The sequence below is a fragment of the Vanellus vanellus genome (genome assembly GCF_965231255.1).
Source record: "Vanellus vanellus genome assembly, chromosome: 4".
Lineage (NCBI taxonomy): Eukaryota > Metazoa > Chordata > Aves > Charadriiformes > Charadriidae > Vanellus > Vanellus vanellus.
This window is the reverse complement of record NC_138909.1, coordinates 15,628,906-15,652,299: the sequence shown is the minus strand read 5'-3', so window position 1 is coordinate 15,652,299 and position 23,394 is coordinate 15,628,906. Positions and strand designations below refer to the sequence as shown.

Genomic DNA, 23,394 nt, shown 5'->3' with positions numbered 1-23,394 from the left:
ACTTCTCTGCTTAGAATTGCTGGGTGCTGACCCTCGGGGCAGAAAGGAAGCCGATGGGAGGCATGTGCTTGAATACGAGCGTCTTGTGGAGGTTGGGTCTGGGCCAATATGTACCCCTCAGTACTGCCAGAGAGTTAGAAACTCTCACCCATTACTGCTTCTGAGAACTTAAGGGGCATGGTGGCTGCTAAAACCTTTAATGAGTTTTGACACTGTGATTCTTTGGGCCAAAATGAGAAGTTTTTCTCATCTCTTCAGTCTTTGCCCAGCATTTACTTGGAAGGAGCAGCAAGTATTTGGCTGGGCTTTTTCCTCTGATTTCCCTTCTCTTTGTCCTCTCTCTGTCTCTGGAAAATAAGAACTGAGGGATTTGTGTTACATGAGACGATAGAGAGGAGAGCAGAAGCACCTGCATCTACAGCACTTCTCTCATGTTAGCGTCTTTTTTTTTTTTGTAGCTCAACTTGAGGGCAGGTGGATCGCCTTTCTTAGCTCAGCAGTCTTCTGGAACAAATGTCTGGTTCTTACCAAACAATATTATCAGTCAGGTTATTACCATGTAAATTGGCATGTCTTCTTCTCAGTAGACCTCAAAGAATGCCTGGGAAATGCTGCTATTTCCAGTATAGCTGCCATATCAGAGTATTAGCAAAACCAAAGATAGACTGAAGATTTCTGCAATTGGGAACAGTATGAATGTTTCCTTTTTGCACAGACAAATCCACTCAAGGTGAGATGCCATTTTGCATGTGTAAGCGTAATATTAAGGCCACCCCCTACCTGAAGGGACTATCTCCACAAGAAGTCAAACTGAAAGTTTTGAGTAGGCTGTGGTCGCTGGAATAGTCTGTGCCAGAGCATCTCTTTTATATTCCCTTGCTACTCATGTATGTGGCTGGGAAAACACCCCCTGCGTGTCTTCTTCAGACCAGAGCATCCCTAGGAGGTATACTTCCAGGAAGGAAATGTGCTGGCAGGCCAGTCTGAAAGTAGGAAATGTCATAGTCCAGTGAGTTATAGTGGCTTTTGGACACAAACTGCCTGATTCTCCCTTGGTTTTTTAATCACAAGATTCACAATATGTCTAATGTCTAATCTGTGGCTCAATTTTTGACCTCTCTGTGATTCCAGAAAGGGAAATACTAGAGTAAATTAGGGAATCTCCTTTCCTTTCTGACCTGAAACGTATGCTGCTTTGATTAGACTTAGAATGTGGCAAGAAATTCTGTACCAGCTCCCAGGGCTTCCTTTTCATCTGTATACTCTGCCAGTAGTAGGGTTTTTATTAATATTTAGAAAGTTTGCCTCTAGCAGTACTAAAATGTGCATCAGAGGACAACAGTTGTTTACTGTGTTTGAACTGAAGAATCTCACCCAGGAGATCTCATTCACTTGAAGTTTACATCTCTCAATCTCGACTTGCAGAAAGAGATCGATGAATAACAATTGTCATTTCAGAGTTGCACCTCTCCAATTATTTAGTTGGTTGTGTGTCTTCCCAGATGTACACGTAATTGGATGAGACACTAAAAACCAGATTGCTGGTTTTTAATGACAGCAAGCTCATACCTCTTTATAATATAAAAAAAAGAAATAAACACACATACCCATCTGTAAAATGGTAATGACACAAGAGCCTTCCCTCCCCACTGAAAACAGTTAAAGTTAATTCATCTACTTTAAGAAACTACATTATATTCAGCAGACAGCTGACAGGTTACCCTTGGGAAGATCCACGTTTGGACATGACTCAAGATATTTTTTTTTTTTTTTACCTCAAGCTGGCGGAAGCTACAAGTGTCACCCATACTAAAGCTGGCGAGTATTGAAGATGATGTTGAGTCTCCTTGAGAGAGTTGCATCTACATTTGCTACTCTCAGTGCACCTTCTGGCAGCCAGTGTGAGCTGCTGACTCCAGACACTTCTAAAACAGTGGGTGCAAAGATGTGAAAAATCAACAGCAGCAGCAAAGTTTAGAAATCTCCTATTACAGGATAGTCTTGGGAGCCTGGAAGAGGGATCCTCCTCTAGAAGCTGCCATGATCGCTGCAAGCACATAACCCTAGTCCATAGAGTTTTTGAATAGGAAATAATATCCCTCAGTATTTCTGGGTAGTGAGCTGTTTTCTTAAAATGTTTTCCCATATGACTGGAGCATTAAAGCTTTTCTGGCCTCTGTCCTCGTATCTTCTTTCCTTGGCCACAGAAATCAGTTGAAGAGAGAGTTAAAGGAAAAATTATGCTAGTATTGCTAACAAATACTTTTTCTCCTTGTGAAAATAAGTGTTTTTTTTTTTGTTTTACCATTTATAATGAATTTGTGTATCATGTTTTCCTTTGCAGCAAGGTTTCAGGAGGAAAAAAGCTTTAAAAAAATGTAATTAAAAAACAGTATGAAATAGTTTGGGGCATAATGGGGTTCTTGCTTATGTTTACAAATATAAGAACAACTATAAAACATGTTTGGAATGGCTTTTTTAATAATATGTGTAAATAAAATCCACATAATCAAAAATTTAATGCTGAGAAATCTTAGTCTCAGCTATGTGTGGAAAGGGCAGTAATGTTCAGGGAAATAATCAAATTAATCAAATCTTAGCTTCATGTTTTTAGGACGTTTGTCAATCTCTTTGTCCAGAATTCCTTTCATTAGGAAATCTTACCTATTAAATCTTCAAAAAGTGTTGACTACAAGAATTATAGAGAAGGGAAGGAACTGTTTAAATTCTATCCGTTTAAACTTCATGGCTTAGATATTGCTAGTGAATTACAAGGAAGAATTTACCCCGTGCCTCCAGTATGTTACGTGTATGAAGAGTGCGAGGATCAGCTTACAGCGTTGCTGTGCTGCATTGTGCTGCCAATTTAAAGATAACTCACATTTAAAATATGACTTATGGTGGTTCAATTCAGTCTTGAATTCCCTGTTAACTAATTACTACTACCACGTTGTCAGACAGGTGGAGGTGTTTTGGAGTCTAAGGCACTAGTCTTCAGTTGTTGGTGTTAAATGTTTCATTGTTAGCAGCTGGTAAGATTGCCTATGTTGTTCATTAAACATCACTTCCAATCTGGATGAACCCGTTGAAAGCCCAGAAATAGAAAAACTGTACTTTCTTTCTCTCCCTCCCAGCTTTTACATTTTTATTTACTTAAAACTTTGATAGTATCAAGATGTGCTGTTTCCTAGTAACTATGCTTACATTGCAATTAAATTACTGATTTCTGTGATGAGTAGAGTGAGCCAGTTACCTGAAGAACAAGAATTGGTAAAAGTGTTCAAAGCATATTATTTTTCTTTTTTCATTCTTATTGGAGTTATGGCAAAAAAAAATTATCTTATTTCTCATTCTTTTTTCTTCCTCCCTCTCCTTCTTTACTTAAATATTAGACCAATCCAGGCCCTTACAACACAGTGTGGGTCTCAGTGGAGTTCTTGCATCCTAGCATATCTGTACGGCCAATATGTGACCCCACCGTGCTGATTCAGTACAGAGCCTTCCCGGTAATTCTAGTCCTCCAAAAGAAGTCGGTCATTTAATGTAATGCGAGGGCTTGTTGAATATTCTGGTAAATCATTGTTCTTTCCCAAGGTAAGGGACGAAGGTGAAAATGTTTTTGAAGATTAGGGCCCACACGAACCTCCAACCTGAACTAGGATAGCCTTCCACTTTGCAGTTTTCCCCTGCAGCTCTTCCAGACTCCCTTAACGTCTCACCAGTCCCTTGTAAAACCTCCCCTTCGGGTGTTTGGTTTGACCCACTTTGAGAGCCTGTGTTTTGCTTTCCATTATGCTCATCACTGATCTGAAATATGAAAACCTAATGAAAAAGTTGTCTTTTTTTTTCTCTGAAAATATTTTAAGCACAAGTCTTGATACAGCAGGTATGGGGACAAAAAGGCAAAGGGAATGTAGTCTCAACTGCTACAAACATTGGAGATCCTTCCCAATCAGAGAGTGAGTGTCATATCACCTGGAGGTGGTTGTGGTTGTGCTGATGATCTCTTTATACCTACTGGCAAAAGTCAGATTTCCATGGTAGCACCAGGCTTTGTCAACAAGGTGTGGTTGAACCAAAAGTGCCTCAAACCACTGTACCGCTCTAAACCATTGTCTAGCCACTGTGGGTGGAATCTTGACACTGTTCTTTCCTCCTGGACAAGAGAGTAGAAAGGTTGTCTGTTACTTCTCGCAGCCTTGATTCCTTTGCAGAGTACAAAATGACTGTAAGGTCTAGGTTCTCTTGGTTAGGGCTAAGAGCTAAAGAAATCTCAGAGCTGGAGTGGAGCTGGAAAAGGACTATCAAATTTTCCTCTGAGGGTTTTTCATCTGGGGAAGAGCTTGGCTGCCTGTTTTAGGCTCAGCTTCAAGCAATCAGTTGTCCCTCCAATGTAATGTGATTTCATATTACATTGGAAGCTGCTTTCTTCAGCTGAAATGGGAATACTCAGTAGCAAGCGAATATTTTTATAGTTATGGGTTGTTGGGTATCATTCAGCTATTCCCATACCTGAAAGAAACTGGTCCTGAGGGAAGAGCATTTAACTTGACTTCAGTGCATGCTCTGGAGAGGGCAGGGATATAGCAAAAAGAATCCTTAACCAGTTAATTTGTCAAAAGCATCTTCTCCTATCATGATCTCAGTATGTCATAACAGAGTCTGAACAAGCGCAAGGAACATCTTCTATCCCTGACTAGCCTTCACTGAGGATAGGCGTAGTATGTAAACTTCTGTCTCCTCAAAACTAACCATAGCAATGGGATTTGCCTGGCAAGAGACAGGGAAAAGGTTTGAAAACTTAAGAAAGTTTTCAAACAGGAGATTAGCAGCATCTTGCCATTCTGGTAGCTATCTGCATGAACAACGTTTTTCTAATCATGTAAACTGGGTTTTGCCCAGATCTCACCACCCTTCCCCAGCATGCAGTCACTGGGCCACATGAAACTTGGCAGTAAAATTTCAGGTGCTTATTTGGCACTGTCCTTGGGGGGATAAGCTCAGAAACTGCTGCTCTGGTAGCCTAGGAGGGATTTAATGCAATATATGCCCCTCTTTACAGGCCTTTTCTCAGCTGAAAAAAAGAAACAGCTACTTGGCCTACTAATGTTCCCTTCACGTCAACCCCTGAGGGGATCCTTCCGAAAGAGAGTAGCATGGAGAGTGTCGGAGAAGCTACCATCATACACTTGATTCATTTTGTATATTGCACTTGAAGATTATGGCAATTGAGAGGTCTGAAATGTGTAGATGAATAGAAGGGAGAACTGAAAATCCAGAGGCTACGGCTTTTCTTCAAAGTATTTCTACTCCTTCTTTGTGAAGGTTGTTCTGATTCCTGAATGCCTGCTGGTTCCATAGCCCTAGTGGTGACCTCTTTGTTTTGCACCAAACCTCTTTTCCTAAGAAAAAATGCTGCAGCGTTTAAGCAATAAAGTTTTAGGATAAATTGTTTGTTATGAAGACATTGAAGGGGAAAAACCTATATAGTAAAGTAAGTAGAGCATCTAGCAATAATTCTGCTTTGGGTGTGAGAAATAATGGCCTATGTTTCAGTGGTAATAGAAATGTTCTATTAAGTTCTCTGAACCCATTGCAATGTGATAGAAAACAGCAAATGATGAAACAGTGCTTTGAGGGGAGCTTACACATTCAGCGAGCATAAAATAAACATATTAAAATAGAAAAAAAAAACCCTGATTTCCAGTACTTATTGTTTTATTGCTTCCATCATGGGTATAGGATAAAAGAAAACTCTTACTTGCTTGTTAGAAGAAGAAAGCTGCTACTTGAAGTTCTTACTTGGCAGATGTCAGTTGAAAGCCCTGCTATGGAATATGCTGCAATGTCAAACTCTGTTGGGTAATTTTAGACAAATGTGTCATGTGTGACATGGAAATATGGCATGCTGTACATTAGTGATTTCCCAAGTGTTTGGATCAGGTAGTAATGTGCTGAGAAAGTGCTCTTTATCTCTCCACACTGTGTACTTGTATAGCAGTGGGGAAAGGCTTTTGGTAGAAATTACTTTAGTCAGAAAAAGAATCCATTTACAATATGTGCCTTCTAACATCTTTCAGACAATGCATTGTATTAAAGAGGCATTTTTTGATTAATGTTTTATAAACATTTTTCAGCATGACAGCTTAAAGTCCCTGTAAAATTGTAAATGCGTGCATGGTGCTCACTTCCATAAAGTCAAATGCCATCTCATAAAGTCTAGTTGGATCCTGTCAGTGACAGTGACACAGAATCAGTACCTCGGAGCATTAAAATTAATTTGCTTCATTTATATTACTGCAGTGATAGCTAGATGAAAAGAGTCCTGTGTTTAAATTCTCTTAAAAATACCTTCAAATCTTTTAGGATTTTTTATTATTATTATTTTACAGTTAACTAAATGTAGTGAAGTGCAGCATAATATTTTCATGGGCCTTTTAAGAAGGTGACTACAAAATGTGAAAGTAGCAAAGGGGAAAGAAGAGGATGTGGGAGGTTATACTGGGTGCAAAGCTGGAGGAAGGATAAGCAGCTTCCAGTTGTGCAGGCTACTAGAGAAACAGTGGCCTTTGACCAGGGCTGATAAACCACAGCCTGGGAGCCAAACCGGAATGCCCTGGAGAAATGGAGAGCCACTGTTGAAGGTTACAGATCAAACAGCGTTTCTCTTGCTAGCTCTTCCTCAGGTTTGCAAAGTTCTTACGTGAAATGGGCTGAGTGAGGACACAAACAGGGAGAAAAATGGAATGTACTCCATATCACAGGCCTAACGCTTCTCTCGGTTGCAGGGGGACTGTGATTTTTAGTGCCCGCTGTACTTTGTGGAGCTTAGTGATTTTAGTGGGAGTACCCAAAAGTTACATCGCTGCAAGTGAGCAGAATCAAAGGAATTGGGGAAGCAAAACCAAGCAGGCTAGAAGTGTGGGAGTGGAGAAGAGGAGGAAGAAGGAGGAAGGGAGAAAATACAAACAGAAGTGCCTCTGAATACCAAAGCCAGAGAGCAAAGAGGAAGATGGGGACACGGGGCACCACTGCTAGGAGAAACATAGCCAAACAAAGAGGGAAATTCAGTGTCAAAAGCTGGGAATACCAACTGTCTTGTTTGTAAGGGATATCTGCGGAATGATCTTGGTGCTTCCTCCCTTCTGCTAGAGCACTCTGTAGTCCTGGTCAGGTGAGGTGCTCTTTTTCTCACCCAGCTGGGTACCACATTTCTGCTTTCTTTGAAGGAGGATGGGATACAACCCTGACTTGCGCCTGTCTCCAGTGTCGATCAAGATGAAGACCCATAGAAGTCAGTCCAATTACCCTGAAATGCAGATGAGCATGATTAATGGCTCTGCGAAAACAAAACAAAAAATCCTTACAGGCATAATTCTTTATATGTGTGAATGCAGCCTTAATGCTCCAGATGGCAAATAAATACCTTAGTAATATTGGCGGCTGGGAGGAGGGAGGAACTGCTGTGTACTTTGAGGAAATTGAGGACTAAGGAAGTGGTCTGGGTTTTAATATACGTGCTTTGATCCCGTGCCAAGTTTTATGTATCTTAGACTAAGTGTAGCTATCATACCTCGTTAGCACTGGAAGCAATATGCTATAAAAGATGAGGGAAAGAGGAGTGGACAGCCCAAAATAAAGATAAACATATCCTTTTTGCTTAGCACCTTCATTCTGTGCTATCTGAAAGATTTAAACTCATCTCACTCACTTTATCAGTTTTGTTATAGCTGCACCTGTTCATGTCACTACTGTTTCAGTCACTGGTTCTGTTATAGCTTCTCTTAGTGCTGGTTCATAATCGCATCTTGAAAATGCATTACAGGCTAAGATTCAGCATACAGCATCAGCCCAGGCGTTATAACTTCACTTTTCTTCCTTTAGGTGGGATTTGGTTTTCATTTTGTTTGGTTGTTTGGTTTTTTTTCCAAGTGTTTTATATATAGATTAAAAAGTTTGGGGTTTTTTTTTGTTTGGTTTTGTTGTTGTTGTTGTTTTTTAAGAGAGGGAAACATAACTATTAACATATGTTTTTCCTAATTAGGAATTTGCATGAGTTTTATGTATTTGGAAAACATTAGCAGTCGTACTGATGCTTGCAGTTACTATGCATTGCTATGAAAAAGTTTAGGCAACGTTTATAAACATAAATAAAACCTATGCTGTTTTGTTTAGCTTTGTGGTAATATTACTGACAGAAGCATTTGTGACTGTAGTCTGTGGATCTCTGTCATGAAATATTTTCCAAGAGAGTTGCATACTGGCAAAGTTGGAATTATAAAAATCACAAAGTGCATAAAAAGGCAACAGGGCTTTTTCTTTCCAAAGAAAACCTGCAAAAGTTGGTATTATTTCTTCTTTTCACCTGTTAGTTTTTCCTGGTAAATAACAGGAACTTTAATTGCACATTAGTAGCTTACAGGAACCTATTGTTGTGGCATGTATTTAAACAAGCTGTGAATTAAGAACCTCTTTCCACCCAGTGATCTAATTATATTGTCAGACTAATTATAGTATTTTGTATTTATATTTGACAACTTTAATTTCCTTTTTCTAGTTTACTGAAATAGCTTTCCTCTAGAGAATTTACCTTTTAGGCTGGAATATCTCATCTTTTCTTTCAGAAAATATACAGTCATTTAAAGCATGTCTCAGTCACTTTGGATCCATTCTGTTCACATCTCTGCCGTTAGTTTTCCGTGTGATCTTAGGCTAGTCATTTTAGTGTTCTCTGATTCTCTGTAGGAGTCCTGTTCAGCTTACTAAAGTGTTTTTGGATCTATGGATGAAATTGCACTACCAAAACACCAGGTACTGTCTTACGAACATAAACGTAGCACGTTCATAGCTTGGGACTCTAGGGTTTTTTTTCTGTGGTTAGAGAACAGAAAAGGACCTACAAGGGTCAAATGGAGATTTGGAAACAGGCGATAAAACCTTTATCCGTTTACAAAAATAGTATGATGGGTATTTGAAGTAAATTACACTCCTTAACGTAATGCAAATGCCCATTTAATTTCTCTCCAAATACTATCTATTCCCAAGCCCCAGAAATTAGTGTTAATAAGCAGCCCTATTGTGTGATAGGTCCATTATGTTGTTTTGAAGGTAATTATAATACTGAAATTAATCACGCAAGTCTTTATTTATTTGAGTTTATCTAATCTTTCACTGGAAATATCCACATAAGTAAAGGCTACCAGTACGGGGACGAGATTGTTAGTGGTGTAATGTGATGAAGCTAATCAAAATAATTATGGGAAATGGTGCTGTGGAAACATTGTGATTTCAGCAAGCCTAGACATGTGTCAGCAATTGTGGGGCATTGGGGGAGCGGTAATATTCATCAAATAAGGTGTTTCTTCACATAGGGAGGAGGCAACTTTTATGAAGGGAAACCTGAAAGGGTATTTGAGAACGGAAATTTATAAAAGATGCAGAGAAAAGCTTTTGTAAACATGGCAACTTTGACTGATCTGAAACATCTATTAATGGGGGAATGGAGGGCGTGTGGCACAAAACTCAGCTTTTTGTGCTTGCTAAGAAAGGAGCCACACAGATGAGCTCTGTGAAAACTCTGTGTAGTCTGCTTCGCTGCAAGGTTGATGCTGGTGGAAGATTCCTAGAATGACATTTAAGATGAGCGAGAAAATAAGGGATGTTCCTAGGGGGCTCCTGAGGGAAGCGCACTTGCTCTTGTTGGCAACTATGCAAGTGTCTGGTCAAGCACGACAGAGATGGTCGCAAGTTTTGCCCCCACCTGTGCTTTGTGGAGCATGGTAGCAAAGTTCCAAGGTTTAAACAGATAATTTTGAACAATAGCATGTTCAAAGTAAACATAATCGGTTTCATTACTGCAAAACTAAATCAAATTTGATTTTACATATCACATTATCAAGTGGGAAGATTATGCATGGAGATACCTAATAGACATAGCACCGTTGAGTGCAAATTCAAGCGCTTATGAAATATGGCCCATCTCTAGCTCTTAACACTCACTTATTCTAGCATCTAGCAACTTCTCTACTCCAGCTGTTCCCTACCTCTTCATAGGCGGGACCACTTCATATAGCTCAGCCAGTTCACTAATCCTTTTCTCTCTCATGCCGTATCTCTTCTGAAACATACAGGCAGAGCAGAGAGTTTTGTTCTCTAACACACGAGCTCTTGCCTGCGGAGTACTTGACTCTCTGCCTGGACTGCGTGAATCAGAAAGGCTGTCATTTGAGTACTCACGGACTGGCAGGGAGTACCCAAACGCAACCCAGGGAACGGACTGAAGAAAGGTTACAAGCAGGAGTCGGGCAGGTTGGATGGAGGACAATCATGAAAACACAAAACAGAGCACAGTGAGAAGAAGTAGTAAATAAGCACTACAGAACTACGCTCAGCAACCGAACAGTCGTGCTATAGCAGAACGTATTTTATATCAAGCCTTCAGCGGGAGTTTGACAGCTATTAGCATAATTAGAAAAGATCTTTTATGGCATTCCCCTACTCCTTCCTTTCTGCCACAGAACTTTCTCTGCCGTGTATTTCTTTTTTTGTTCATGTTCTTGCTGGTTTGTTTGGGTTGGATTTTTTTTTATATAAAATTTCTGAGTCTTCATTTTGTTTGTTTTGGGGTTTATTTTTGGTGAAATGTGAATGTAACATAAAATGCGTTGCTTTTATCTGGAGCTCAAAGTCTGAGGTGAGAGTCTGTCTTCTGTTTTTCTGCCTGCAGGGATTCCAATGCTGAAGATAGTATTTGCAGGTTATGAGCACCTGTCCTTAATTTCCGTCCCCTTACTCATTTATCATCCTGCTCAGATTCTTCTTGGCAGTCTGTTGGTACCAACAATAAAATCTTGGATGGTTTCTAGACAAAAGGTAAGAATTGCTGGTTTTGATTTATAATGGAAAATGTGCTATGAGAAAAAAATACCTAAACATGTCTTAAACTCCTCGATTCCTCCTTGAAGATCCCACAGTAGGGATTTTTCTGTTCCTTTACTTCCTTTATGACAGTGATAGTCACAGAAATATCAAATTAAAAATGCTGAACTTTATCCCCCTTGGCTCTGAAAAGGTTCAAATCTTGAAGTTAGACGTCTGTGGTTAGTTCAAATTATGAATTCATTAAAATTATGAATTCAGATTATGCTCAATAAGAATGGCTCCATCTTTAGATAATAATCACAGCTTTGGATCTCCCTTATGGAGAAGTGACAAAGATCTGTCCACTGGCATGGGAGATGGGGAAATCAGGTAAAACGAGGGCACTTTGAATTGAATTGAAGCAGGATGAAAAAAAAATTTTTTTTTTTCTGTTTTCTACTTGGGTCACCCTTTACAATAGCAAGAAGTTTACAGCAGACTGGTGCATCGCATTTCATGCCAAAATTATGGCATGGGGTAGCTTGTAGGATTAAAGACTATAACCTAGAGGTTTTTGCATCAACATCACTGATTCAAATTATGCTTCTTTCAGTATAAATTGAAGCTATTGACATCTGGCAGCCATTCTGTGATGTATATGAAATAATTGCAGTGGTTTTAGCTGGGCTGTCAGAACAGTAGTAACCACCTCGCAGAAAGCTAGTCCATGCAGCTGATTTTAATCGTCTCTAACGTTCTGAGATAATAGGGATCAAGAAGCTGTGGCAACTGAAGCAGTCTTTGACAGCCATTTTAGGTGAAGGTTGAGACCTGCTGTGGGAAGACCAGTGCCACCAGTACCCTGCATTCTCCACTTGTTAGTGGAGAAATTTTTTTTGATAACTTCCGTGTTTCCAATTTTCTGCAAAACCCAACAGGCTGCCATTTTACTAGTGTCAGTCCACTAAAGTCACCTTGCTAACTTGAATCCTAAATTGCCTAAGTCAGTGATTTTTATGCAGCTCCACTTTTGGTTACCTGAATGGTAAAAAGCATCCAAAAATGGAAATTTGAGAATCATATGTCATTTCTCCATCAGTCTGAAAGTCATGATTTTTTTTTTTTTTTTTTTAATTGGAAATTATCAGGAGACATTACTGGTTGTGTAAAGAAAATTCCAGGCTATTCTTGCAGAAAGATAGCCTAAAGCTGCCACTACTGGTGACAGAACCATCCCTGCAATGCTGGCTTCTCTTCAGCATCTTACTGCTCTTGGCTGCCAAGACCAGGAGTGGGGCTGGGACTCATCCAGACCTCCCTGATCCTCAGGGGCGGTAATGGCCTTTAGGGGCTGCTGTCAGTTGCTGCAAGTTAACACAGCCTTTAAACAGGGCATCAGAAAACTCAACCAGTACTGGAGAGATTTACAGTTCACCAGTACTAGTTTCTTATTCATTAAGCATCAAATAAACCTCCTGTGCTAATCAGACTGTAATGCTACCGTAGAACCACTTTGGGGGATTGTTATTCTGTTGCAGCAGTTTCTTCAGTTGGTCTTCTGTATTATTCACAAATGTTATTTTAATTACTCTTTGAAAAAAATCAATGAGGTTGGGTCTGGTACAGTTATAATAAGTATAATAGAAGTGAATGTTGTGACTGGATAATGGTCTCCCGCTTTGAAAATAAACATGTCATCATCACCCTTGATGTTTATTTTCTATAAACACCTTGGCTTCATTTTGGCATCTCTCTTGCAGGGGGAGACGGTTATCCAGTCACAGTACTCAACTGCAGTGACATTCTTACTTAATTATGATAGTACATGTGATCTGGTTGTATGAAATTGAATTTAAATATTTAGAGGTTCATCTACACTAAAGTATCTCTAGTTTGTAAATATGGCAGCAGAATCTGCCAGACTACAAAGTTAAAAAATTGTTTCCCCAAACAAAATGTGGAATGATGTCTCTCTCCAAAGTCTCTTGTTGAATAATACCCAAAAGACTAATCTCAAACGGCTAGATTTAACAATAGTTAAATGCTGGTGTTTCTGAAAGCTGGTGTTTCTCAGGGGAATATAGCCTATTTATTTTTAAAGGTTTGGATTTTTTAAAGGGTTTACATCTGTGCTGGAGCGTTTTTCAAGCAGTGCTTACAAGCTTTAAATGTACAATATTAAAGGTTAATATCTACAATAAGAAGACCCATCAGACATCTCTGAGACTGAAAATTGCTTGTTTAGCCAACCCTCCAGAAATGATAAATCTCTCACTCGACAGGTAAATGCCAGTCTGACGGGGCACTTCCCCTAAAAGGCTAAGGAAAACAGAAGCTCCAAATTTCACAAATTTGCAAGTTTCATTAATTTTCCTCTCACTCAGGCTAATTCATCCCACACAAGAAAGCACTGAGCTTTTTTGTTGGAGAGCACACCAACAACAGGCATCCTTCACGGTGACCACATCGGTATACCGGAGCAGCTGAAAACCCCAACCCCTTTTAAGGCTGTCACATTTGCCTCCTAAGTTACAGAGGCCAAACTAGAAGCACGGTCACCTGTCATTTGAGTTGAACTTCTGTCACACACTGAATAAATAGTTTAGCTACCATAGTTTGCCGGCCCTGCGGGGAACACGGAGCCGGACCTTGCCATCAAATAAAAGCATGTGGTTTCTGTCCTCCTCAGTAAGAGTAGACTAGAGCTACAAAGACGTCAGGTGTCCCCTGGCATAAGATCACCTCTGGACTGATGGACTTTGGCTTATTCTTACCTTTTCCCAGAAAGGTAGGTATAAACATCAGAGGTGCGTGACATCCACCACTGCTGCAGTGACTATACGCTGAGTAGGCTTCGAGCCAGGTGGAAGGAGGCCAGGGAACGCAAAGGTGTTGGCAGAAATTTTCTCCACGGTTTTTCCCTAAGTGGGTCGCAAGCTCTTGTATCTGTGCCACAAGTGGTCTGAGTGGGGTCCAAATAGTGGCTTTCTTAAAAGATATCTGAGACCCACCTCCTCTTCCTTCACTGGCACTAGTGCCATATTCCTTGTGGTTCCTCTGTTAAGGCTATCCGTATATGAGGAGGTTGTGATGGGCTATCAGAGATATAAACAGGATCGCAAAACCCAGAGCAGCCTGTCAGCTGCATGCTGACTCCTCGCTCAGCCTCCCAGAAGTACACGCAGTATTTTGTTGCCTCTTATAAATAAAAATCTTGTCTCTTGCTTTTGGTTGTCTTTTAAGATTATACAAAAGTGACTGTTTTGTTTACTGTTCACAGGCACTGAAGTTAACCAGGCAGCCCAAAGCACCTGTGAAGGTATAATTACGGAGATGGCCTGTGTCACAGTGAATGTATATATGTACTATACTGTACACACAGACAATTGAGACAACTGGGTATTTGTGAATGTTGCTTCGGTGCATATTTTATTTTTATATATATATATATATTAAAAAAAAAACCTGTTAAGTGCCTTACAGATGCATTTTTGGCAAAAGCATTGTTTCCAGAAGCCACTTTGTTGGTTACTGCAAGAGGTTGTACAGTATTTTGGAGTCCTTTAATTTTTATTTTTCTAACCAAGTGAATGGTCATGACTAACAGCTGTTTCTTCCATTGTCCTTGCTTTGAAGCCAGGGTGCACCAGCTGTAAGTCTCTGTTTTAAACTAGCCAAAATGACCAGAAGCCTAGCCCACTGCTGGCTTATTCTGGGGAAGAGCTTTCTGAAGATTTTTGGTGGTTTTTTTTTTTTTCAAGATTGACTTGAATTTCTGTGTGACTCTGTTACACTCCCTAGTCATATGACTGTGACATGCCTTTTTCTTCTGAGTTTGTGTATACTCAGCATGGGGCCATCCATTGGATAGAAGCTGAGAAGCATGAATTATTTGCATTTGTTGACACAGTTGTCTAGACATTCCTTCAAAGTTAATGGTTTCTCAAGAAAATTCTTTCAATTCCATTGTATGATATTGTGCCATTGTATATCTTAAATGCCTCATAAGCTTCTTCAAAGAAATGGTCTGGTGCTTGGGTTATGAGTGAAGTATTTGTGTTTGCAGCTAGGAGATCTTTTATAATTTACCCCTGAAGAACACAAATTTTTGTTTTTCTTTTTTCTTTTCCTTTCCCCGGTGCAATGCACAGAGATCTGCCGTGACAGAATTTAGGATGCTAATATTGAAACAGAGCCTTTATTGTAGTGAGCCAAGCTACATTTTCTATATTGCTGCATTGGTAATGAATAATAGTTTGTGAGGACAAGAAAGTTGACAATTATTTTTTTTTTTTCCAATTAAAAGGATCCTTATAGTAATAGAAATGCTATCTTAGCTAATTTGACAATCAGTCACAACTTTTTTTAAAAATAAAGTGTTGTTCTTTTTAATAAACTTATATTAAAAAAGAATACAAAATACAATTTCTAAGAGGAGCATTGAAGAGAAAGGAACACAGGCATATATTTAAACATAGATCCAGCACTGCGTCTTGTCCAGGAGATTAAGATTTCAGAAGCCTTCTCTAGTCCAGACTTTGAGGCGCACCCATCCGCAAAAAATTGTGCTGGCAATTGTGCATTAAAACATTAAAAGGAGTGAAATAAATAGGTCAAACTGGGATCAATATAAATGAAGAAGTTTCACGTGTGTCATAGTTAACATTGCAGTTAATGGCGCAACTGAGTGCAAACACTTAGGAGCAGATCTTTAGCAGATGTAAATTATGGTGGCTCTGATAAGGCTGTAGCCATTTACACAAGCTAAAGATCTTTTGTATGACAATAGGCATGTGAAAGTCATATCCTTTTGCCTTAGTGGAAAAACTAGTGTTTGGTTTACCCGGTCTGTTATTCCTACTCCATTATTCCTGTGAACAACAGGAAAGTAATCTGGTACCAGTCATCGGTGCTTTCCCTGATGGTCAGTCAGTGCAAGACTGCTCTGTTGCCATCTGTATGAGAAACTACTGGCACCTGGCAGTGTCAACCTTGTTCGGAATTGTTATCCCCAATAAAACGACCATGTAACGAAGGTACGAGAGGTGGCAACATGCTGAATTCTTTCATTCCCTGGAGGGGGGATCAAGCTCTGCACACTGAGCAGGCGGGAGGGCTGAGGGACACTGTCCACCGCCCGTGTCCCCCAGGGCTGTGCTCTCTTCTCACTAGCCAGTGATGCAAAGGGCAGTGGGCAGCGAGCTCCCAGTTTTGATCAGCGCATCCCCAGATAGCGTAGTCAAGATCCAGCAGCCCAACCTGCGAGGTAATTGGAGAGAACGGCTTGCGTGTTCTTGGGCCAAATTCAAGGTTCCCCTTCCTTAAGCATGCTAACCGGTAACTGGCTCCACGTGGGAAAAAATTCCTTTGTCTGGGCTTAAAAACCCTGCTTGCGGCAGGGAGTCCAGACTCCCAGAGTATATAAGAACTTAATCCAATCCCACTGAAATCAATGACTCTTTCTGTTGGTTTTGAATGGCAAAGCAACTGGCCCGGAAAGAGCGCTCGCTTTTTTAAAAATATATAGGAAGAGTTCAAGCATACAGTAACTTACTGTGATTGTGTCAGTGCTAAATAGTCAGAACACTGCAAGTACCCTTACTGAGCTACCTCTACGTACTGAATCGCCCGCTTTCAGTACATCCAACAACTTGCTTAGATTCCACTGGACACACCCTTTTTTCATTGTTAAATTTTTTCTTCATTTAAGAATATTCCAAACCGTTTTAAGATGGGGTTTTGTCAGAGCCTTTACAAAGTCCTTGTTGATTACTTGGGGCAGCCTAAATATTGTGTATGAGTGTTGGAGGTGTTGGTCTAAAGGGAATATAAAGCAAAATTGAAATATGTACTTTAAATCCGTACTTAATGAAATTTAATTATGCATATCAATTCTGTTATGTTTAAAGACTGTTAAGATGTTTTGTTTATGACTTGTTATTATTCCTATATGTCTTTAATAAACAGAATGGTTTTGAATTTAATTTTGTTAATAGGAAAACAAGGTAAAATTACTTTTCCTCTAGGTCAGTTTCTTACCTCTGTTACCTATGTTTTGTTCGTTTGTCGGTCAGCTTTTAAACTGTTTGCTTGTTCTTTATTAAAAAAAAATAAATCTGTGAACAACACAGAAATATTTTCTGAACTAAACTTGGGGAAAGTCCTCAGAATACTGCAAATTATCATCAACTGAAAATTAATTCATTGAACTCCACCAGTTTTTCAGTAGAGGGTTGGAACAGTTCTGAATCTTTTAAACTTCGTGGCTTTAAATTTAACTGAGAGATATCTGGTATTGAACATAATCAGGAAAAACTGATGGCAAACGAGAACTTTGCCCATGTTAAAGCATAAGGATTTTCTTGATTGTCAACTCTTTTTACCTTCTGCATATCTATAACCCCATCTAATGATAGCCGAGGAAAAAAATGTCCAAACAATAAAAGAGCACTTCAGAGGTCACAGGGAATCTTAGCACTTTGTCTTGAGTTACATTGTATTTCCTTTTTTGTGCGCTAAATTGAGAAGCTTTTGATGACCCCAGTAATAGGTCCAAGATAAATCATTTTTTTATGGCATTTGATTCAAAATTGTGGTTGCGTTTTTTCTTCCAGATCCTTTAGTTCGTGCGAATAGGTTACATGACAGAAAAGGCAATCTCAGCAGAAGCTGCGCAGTTGTTCGCAGAGCAAAAGGCGAGTAATCCGGCAGCATGGTTTTACAGAAGTAGTCCGATACGTTATTCTGGCAGTTAGAGAAAGAGGAGCTGTTAGTTTTATTTGTGTACGGTTTTCTGTGGAAATATCTTGACAGCAGGAGGTTAGAAGGCAAGATGAAATATTGTCTGTCTGCAAGCGCATTTATTTATGTGCAAGTGTATACGTGCATAAGAGGTGAGCAGTTATATATGTAGAAATCACTAGAAAGGACCAAGTCCCTGGTATACTTTTTTTTTTTTTTTGCAAGACTGCATATGGAGAAAGAGCTACTTTTTTGATGTTACTCTGACATTAAAAATGAAAATTCAGACACTGAATTGTGTTTTGTATTGAATCATAATCTCATACAGAACCTTTACAGCAGACGATGGCAGCGCCGTATTTGTAAACTGTAGACTATTCCGCACTTAAATAGACGTTGATGCATTTGGGAATTACAACACAGTAAAGGGCTAAATCGTACTTTCTCCCTTTTGTTATAATCCAAATGCATTTATATTACTATTATTATAAAGTGCCAGAAACGCATACAGTCCCTCGCAAACACGTTAAATAGACAAGCGACTAAATTCTGCCCTTGGTTACACTTGCACATCTCCAGTGAAAGGGCTGTTAAGCTGCAGAGCGGTCTCCCTAGGGAAGCTGTTTGAAAAGCTCTGCCATTGTTCTAACAAAGCTCGCTGATAATGTAGCACAGGAGGAGAGTAAATGAAGAGTGTTTTACTTTAGATTTGATGGCGTCATATCAGAACAATGGCAGAAGAGGGAGGTCATGTCCTCTTTGCTGTTTTCTTGCTTAAACCACGTTATCACATGTCATCGTTAGACTGTTACTTCTTCGAAGAGGCATTTTGAATTAAATTCTTTGAAGTTTTACGTGTATGGTTCCTGTGAAATTCTCATTCAACAGAGAGCACCCTGCAGGATGGTAAGTAATCTTCTGGAGTAGCGTGGACGAGGACTGTCCGGTGGCTTGAGATGTGCAGGACTGGAGAAAGCAATGCCAGGACATGCAGGCGCACGGCAGTGCTACAGGCAGGTCTGCTTCATGCTGGCATCTAGAGCTGTAGCAGAGGTCATGAAAGCAGTCTCTAAATTGTTCTCTTGCCAGAAAGGTGGAGAGTGAGATCTTCAGTGAGAAGTGAAATTAAATTTGTTAGTGATTAAAAGGACAAGAGAGATGCGTTGGAAGCAGTTGGTGCCAATGAGGCCTCTCGGCTGCTCCCCTAAGCAAATTGCAGTCTCAGTGGAATACCAGCTTCTCAGTCCATCAAATTGCAGTAATCAAGTCTGGAGCTGATGGGAGCATGAGTCACCACTTAATTTTCTCATCAGCAGAGGCCAAGTTTTCAAAATATTCTTAGATGCATTTCCGCAGAGATTTCTGCCAGCCGGTGACCTATAGAGTGACAAGAAAATGAGCAGTAGCTGCTGTTGAATCAGGCTCTGCTCCCTGCCACCTATCCCACTGACGGCAGATCTGGGCAGGGAGGGCAGGTAGATCCAAGGCCTTTGGCACGGCTGTGCAGAAAAGAGCCCCACTGAGTTGATCCCATCACCTGGATTTGTTAAGTAATGAAATAACCTGTTAATTCTTAAGCTATCTGATAGGTTCAAATCAACCCTGACTCTGTGTTGCTAACCTAGACCAGAAGCAGGCGTGAGATTAGAAATTGTGATCCCTGTCCAGAGAGACAGGCGATACCCCACAGCTGCCGCACGCAGAAGAGGCTGCGCATCTCCCGAGGATCCCGTGCTGGCGTGTATTGTCCACTCTTCACCTGTGTTCAAAGTTGCCACCTGGCACAACCGTTTTTCACCCCAGTCAAGAAGAAACAGAAAAAAAGCCTCTTTGGATGGCATCCTCTGTGGGTGGGCTCCATCTAGTATCATTGTAACAAAATCAAAGGATTGCAGATGTTAGCGTGCTGATGTTAGTTCATCTCTGGAAGAGAAAACTTACTATTTATGGTCACTTTTCTTATGAAACAGTTCCAAATTCTAAGGGAAATCAGCTCTTTTAAAAGGGAAGAAAATGGGGTGCCTCAAAGGAAAGACGATTTCACTGATAGGATTAAAAAAATTATGGAGGTCATGTGAGAACTGGCCTTTTGCCAGAAGAATTGCAGGAAATAAAATTTGAGAGTCCCGTGACAATAATTGGGTATGAAATCCTATTGACAAAAGCTTTTGCAATTCTGTGCTCCCTCCATTTCTTAGCGTTGTGGCTGCAGTCCTTCCCCATCAGTGTCCTTTGTCTGCTGCACAGCCCATACCCAAGATGTTACAAAAGTGTATCTTATTTCCTGGTGCCTTCCCCATGTAGTTTTGCCACTTCTTGTCAAGAGTGTTTGATGAAATTAGTGATAAAATGTCTTTTTTCCCCTATCTTCAACTTAAATCTCCCTCCCCGCTTTTTTTCATTTCTAACTTCTCCCAGTTAGCTGTCCCTAACTGAACCTGTTGATGTCATCACGGAGATGAAGCTCTCATCTGCTTGGAGAGCATCTCTAAGAAGATGCTCTCTTCTTAGAGACCCCATCCCATAGCAGCATGAGAGGGTGACCGTGACCAAGAAACCAGGGCAGCTTTCCAAGATGCTGCTTGGGGAAGCAGGATTCAGCTTTTTGTGCTGGCACAGAAGAACTTTACCTATGCAAATTATGGTTCTCATGTTCTTCATTAGGACTGGATGGAACCGCCTGCATGCGCGTGGGCCTGCAGCTCACCACTGTAGCCGTTGTAGTCACTGTTGGTCCTTTGGGCAATCCCGTATTACTGCGTGATATGTTTTGCCAAGTTCTTCAGCAAATTCTCACTTGTTCTGTTTCATAATGTTGCTTTAAATTAGAGAAATTTCAGGAGAACCTCAATATTTTTCTTTATAAAAATTACAGGGTTTTTTGTGGAATATTTTAGATCACTGTTTGGCTGACAAATTAATGGTAATTTCCAAACAGTAGCTCAGGACTAAAAAAAGATGCACGTACAGGTTTTGGCTCATGCACTCACTCTGCCCCTTCCCCGAAACATAAATGCGGTCTTTCAGGTACCTCACAGCGAGTTGCCTAAAGCCCCCTTTAGAAAACCGCTACAACATCTGCTCAGGTCCAATTCCCTCTTAAATAAAATATATCCCAGAGGCATAATAGCGTACTAAAAATAAGAGTATGACACAATTTCAGCCAGCTAATACGATAACTGTATTTGATGCAGCTCATGGAGTGTTAATGTGGGAAGCCTGTATCTTTTCAGCTCGGCTGTCTGCGAGCATCACGCACAGATCTCTCCCCAAGCCGGCGCCAAATCCCACGGCCGGGTGAGCAGCCGGGTGGGAGCGGTACTTCCCCAGGGTGCCGGCTTTTTGCCACCCTGTGCTCACAAACTCTTCCCTTTCTGGTCCCTCCAAATGTAAAAACATAGCTGAGTTGTGATACATGAGATTTCGTGTGAGTCAGGGGAACAGAGTAAAAGCGCTGCAGCCTGTGGAGCCTGACTTTTATGTTTCTGATCAGGTACCACGTAATTGTGATGTGTAACACTAACATGTAACCTGTCTGATTATAAAGGGCATAAAGAGCTGTATATAGCTATACTATCACATATCAGTGTTCACAAATATTCTCATGTAAAATATCTATCAGGACATTGTTTAAGAAACAAGAAAACTCAAATCTTGCTGGTACCAGTTTTGTGGAAGATTTTTAGGTAGCCTTTTTTTTTTTTTTAAAGTAAGGTGCATATTACATGTAGAAAAACTGCTCTCCATGTGTAACAGGATGTATATTGAGCCCTTATCTTCTACGTTCTATAATTTTTTACATATATTTACAAATGTCTTTTGCTTGCCTAGCTTTTTACTTTCAACAGCAAGCTCTCTGCTAATTCATCCTGTTTGAATTTTTAGCTTTGGTATCTAAACAAAGATGCTCCAGCATATTGCAAACAGCAGCTTTCTATGTTTAAAAAATGCATTTATTTTCAATACTAGTGAAAAGAACCCAAAATTTAGTCTGTTGAGATGGCATAGTGGTATTCTTTGAATAGCTGCTGCTTGGAATGTGCTTGAATTTTTTTTCAGAAGCCCCAATTTAGGAGTTTATTGTCTTAGCAACACAATGTTTGCGCTGAACAATCCCAGAAGCACAATACATTAGCAGAAGGAAAAGAGTATTTATAGCCAATAATTCAGCTGTTATAAATTGTGACTGTAAAGAAAGAGAAAAGGGTTCCTTTTTAAAACTTGCTGCCAGATTCTGGTTTCAGCGATGCTGAGTAAGGTAAGTAATGCTCTTTTGATTAACAGTCAAGCCTTGAGTGGTTTTCCCTTAAAGACAACTTTATTAAGCTTTTTTTCTCAAATTCATCTTTTCTGTTCTGTTTTGAACGGACTTCCATCTGAAGAAAACTCCCAATGACTTTTCAGCCGACATTAAATTCCCCACTGACAAACAGGCGAGAATCAGGATTAATTTGCTGCAGAAGGAACTAATAGGGCTCTGCCAAATAAATCACGCGGATCGCCCCGCACGCCATTCATCTCTTCTGCCTATGAGTGCCTAAAAGTCACGATCGTCCTCCTTTCACAACTGCAAAGTCAAACCAGCCCTTTGACTTAGTGGAAAAATTCGGACTGATGGTCGGCTTGGGCCTTATTTTGTTTTGTTCTGGTTTGTTTGCAGCTCAGAAGGCGCCGGCGACATGGTGACCTGAGCCTCTGGGGGTCTCCTCGGGCAGCTCCTCCGAGGCGTCCCGCTGCGCCTCCATCCTTCGCTTCGCCGGGGACTCGGTAGCGCACCCGCAGCCGGAGGTAACCGCTGTGTTTCCCGGCCCGGTACCGCGGCCTGCCCCGGCTCCGCCGCCTTCCACAGCCGCTGCGCCGCGGCCCTGACGCGGAGCCGGGGCCGGGCCCGCCCCGCCGTGCCCCGCGGAAGCGTCTGCCTCTCCCCTCAGAAAATGGCGGCGCCCCGGAGGGTCTCCCCCCTGTCTGACCCCCCGAGCCGAGCGCCGCCCGCCCCGACACCGTCCCGTCCTGATAGGAAGAGGGCGGGCGCGGCCGCCATGGCCGGGGCAAGGCTGCCCTCTGGCGGCGGCGTGGCGCCGGCGGCCGGGCCGGGCCGGGCCGAGCAGGGCGGGCGGCGGTGGTGTTAGGCCGCGCTCTGCCCGGGGGACAGTGGCCCCCTCCGCGGGGCGCCCGCCGCCCTTTCTCGGCACAGCGCAGCAGCGGAGGTCGCGCAGCCTCAGCCGTCTGCGGCTGCCGGAGCAGGAGGTGGCGGTTGTCGCGCCTGACATGTGGCGGTTGTTGCTGCGTCGGGCACCGGGAGTTACTGGTGACACTTTAGTTGACTGGGTTAAATACTTTTCCATTTTGGGGCCCGTGTTTGCATAATAAAGGTCAGCAAGTCACGTCTTCTGCCTCTCCCTCCCTACCAACAGCCTAACGCCCTTGGCACCTGGCCGTCGCTGCCGAGCGTACATCAACAGGCGCTGCCGACGTACAGCGAGGCTGATCTTTGACTCACCTTTGGAACAGCGACACATTTCCTCCGCGACAAATTATACTTTGACACTAGAAGGTGGCAATCTGTAATGGATATTGCAATCTGAAGATTCAAAGAGACCATCTGTGATCTTTGTCCTCCGCCGACTAAGCCGGAGTCTCTCTTCCCTCCTACGCGTTATTTGATTGTGGTACGTAACCTTGGGATGTGCTAATAATCATTAGTCAGAGCTGATAGATCCTTTATGGGCCTTCCCTGCTCAGGAAGGGAGATGTTCCCTAGAACAGCAGTAAATCAGCAAAACATGCACTTAA

The 23,394-nt window shown here is 41.3% G+C and overlaps 1 protein-coding gene across 1 annotated transcript in view; it reads left to right on the top strand.

Moving 5' to 3' along the window:
• The window catches only part of SLC10A7 (solute carrier family 10 member 7), a gene marked incomplete at its 5' end in the record, with an annotated part of 148,826 nt that extends 134,232 nt beyond the window's left edge, over window positions 1–14,594 (top strand). The window contains 2 exons of the mRNA XM_082482651.1: window positions 10,727–10,872; window positions 14,141–14,594. Of these exons, the coding sequence (XP_082338777.1) occupies window positions 10,727–10,872; window positions 14,141–14,185 (191 nt within the window). The 3' untranslated portion in view covers window positions 14,186–14,594. The remainder of the gene's footprint in view (window positions 1–10,726; window positions 10,873–14,140) is intronic.
• Window positions 14,595–23,394: the final 8,800 nt, after the last annotated feature.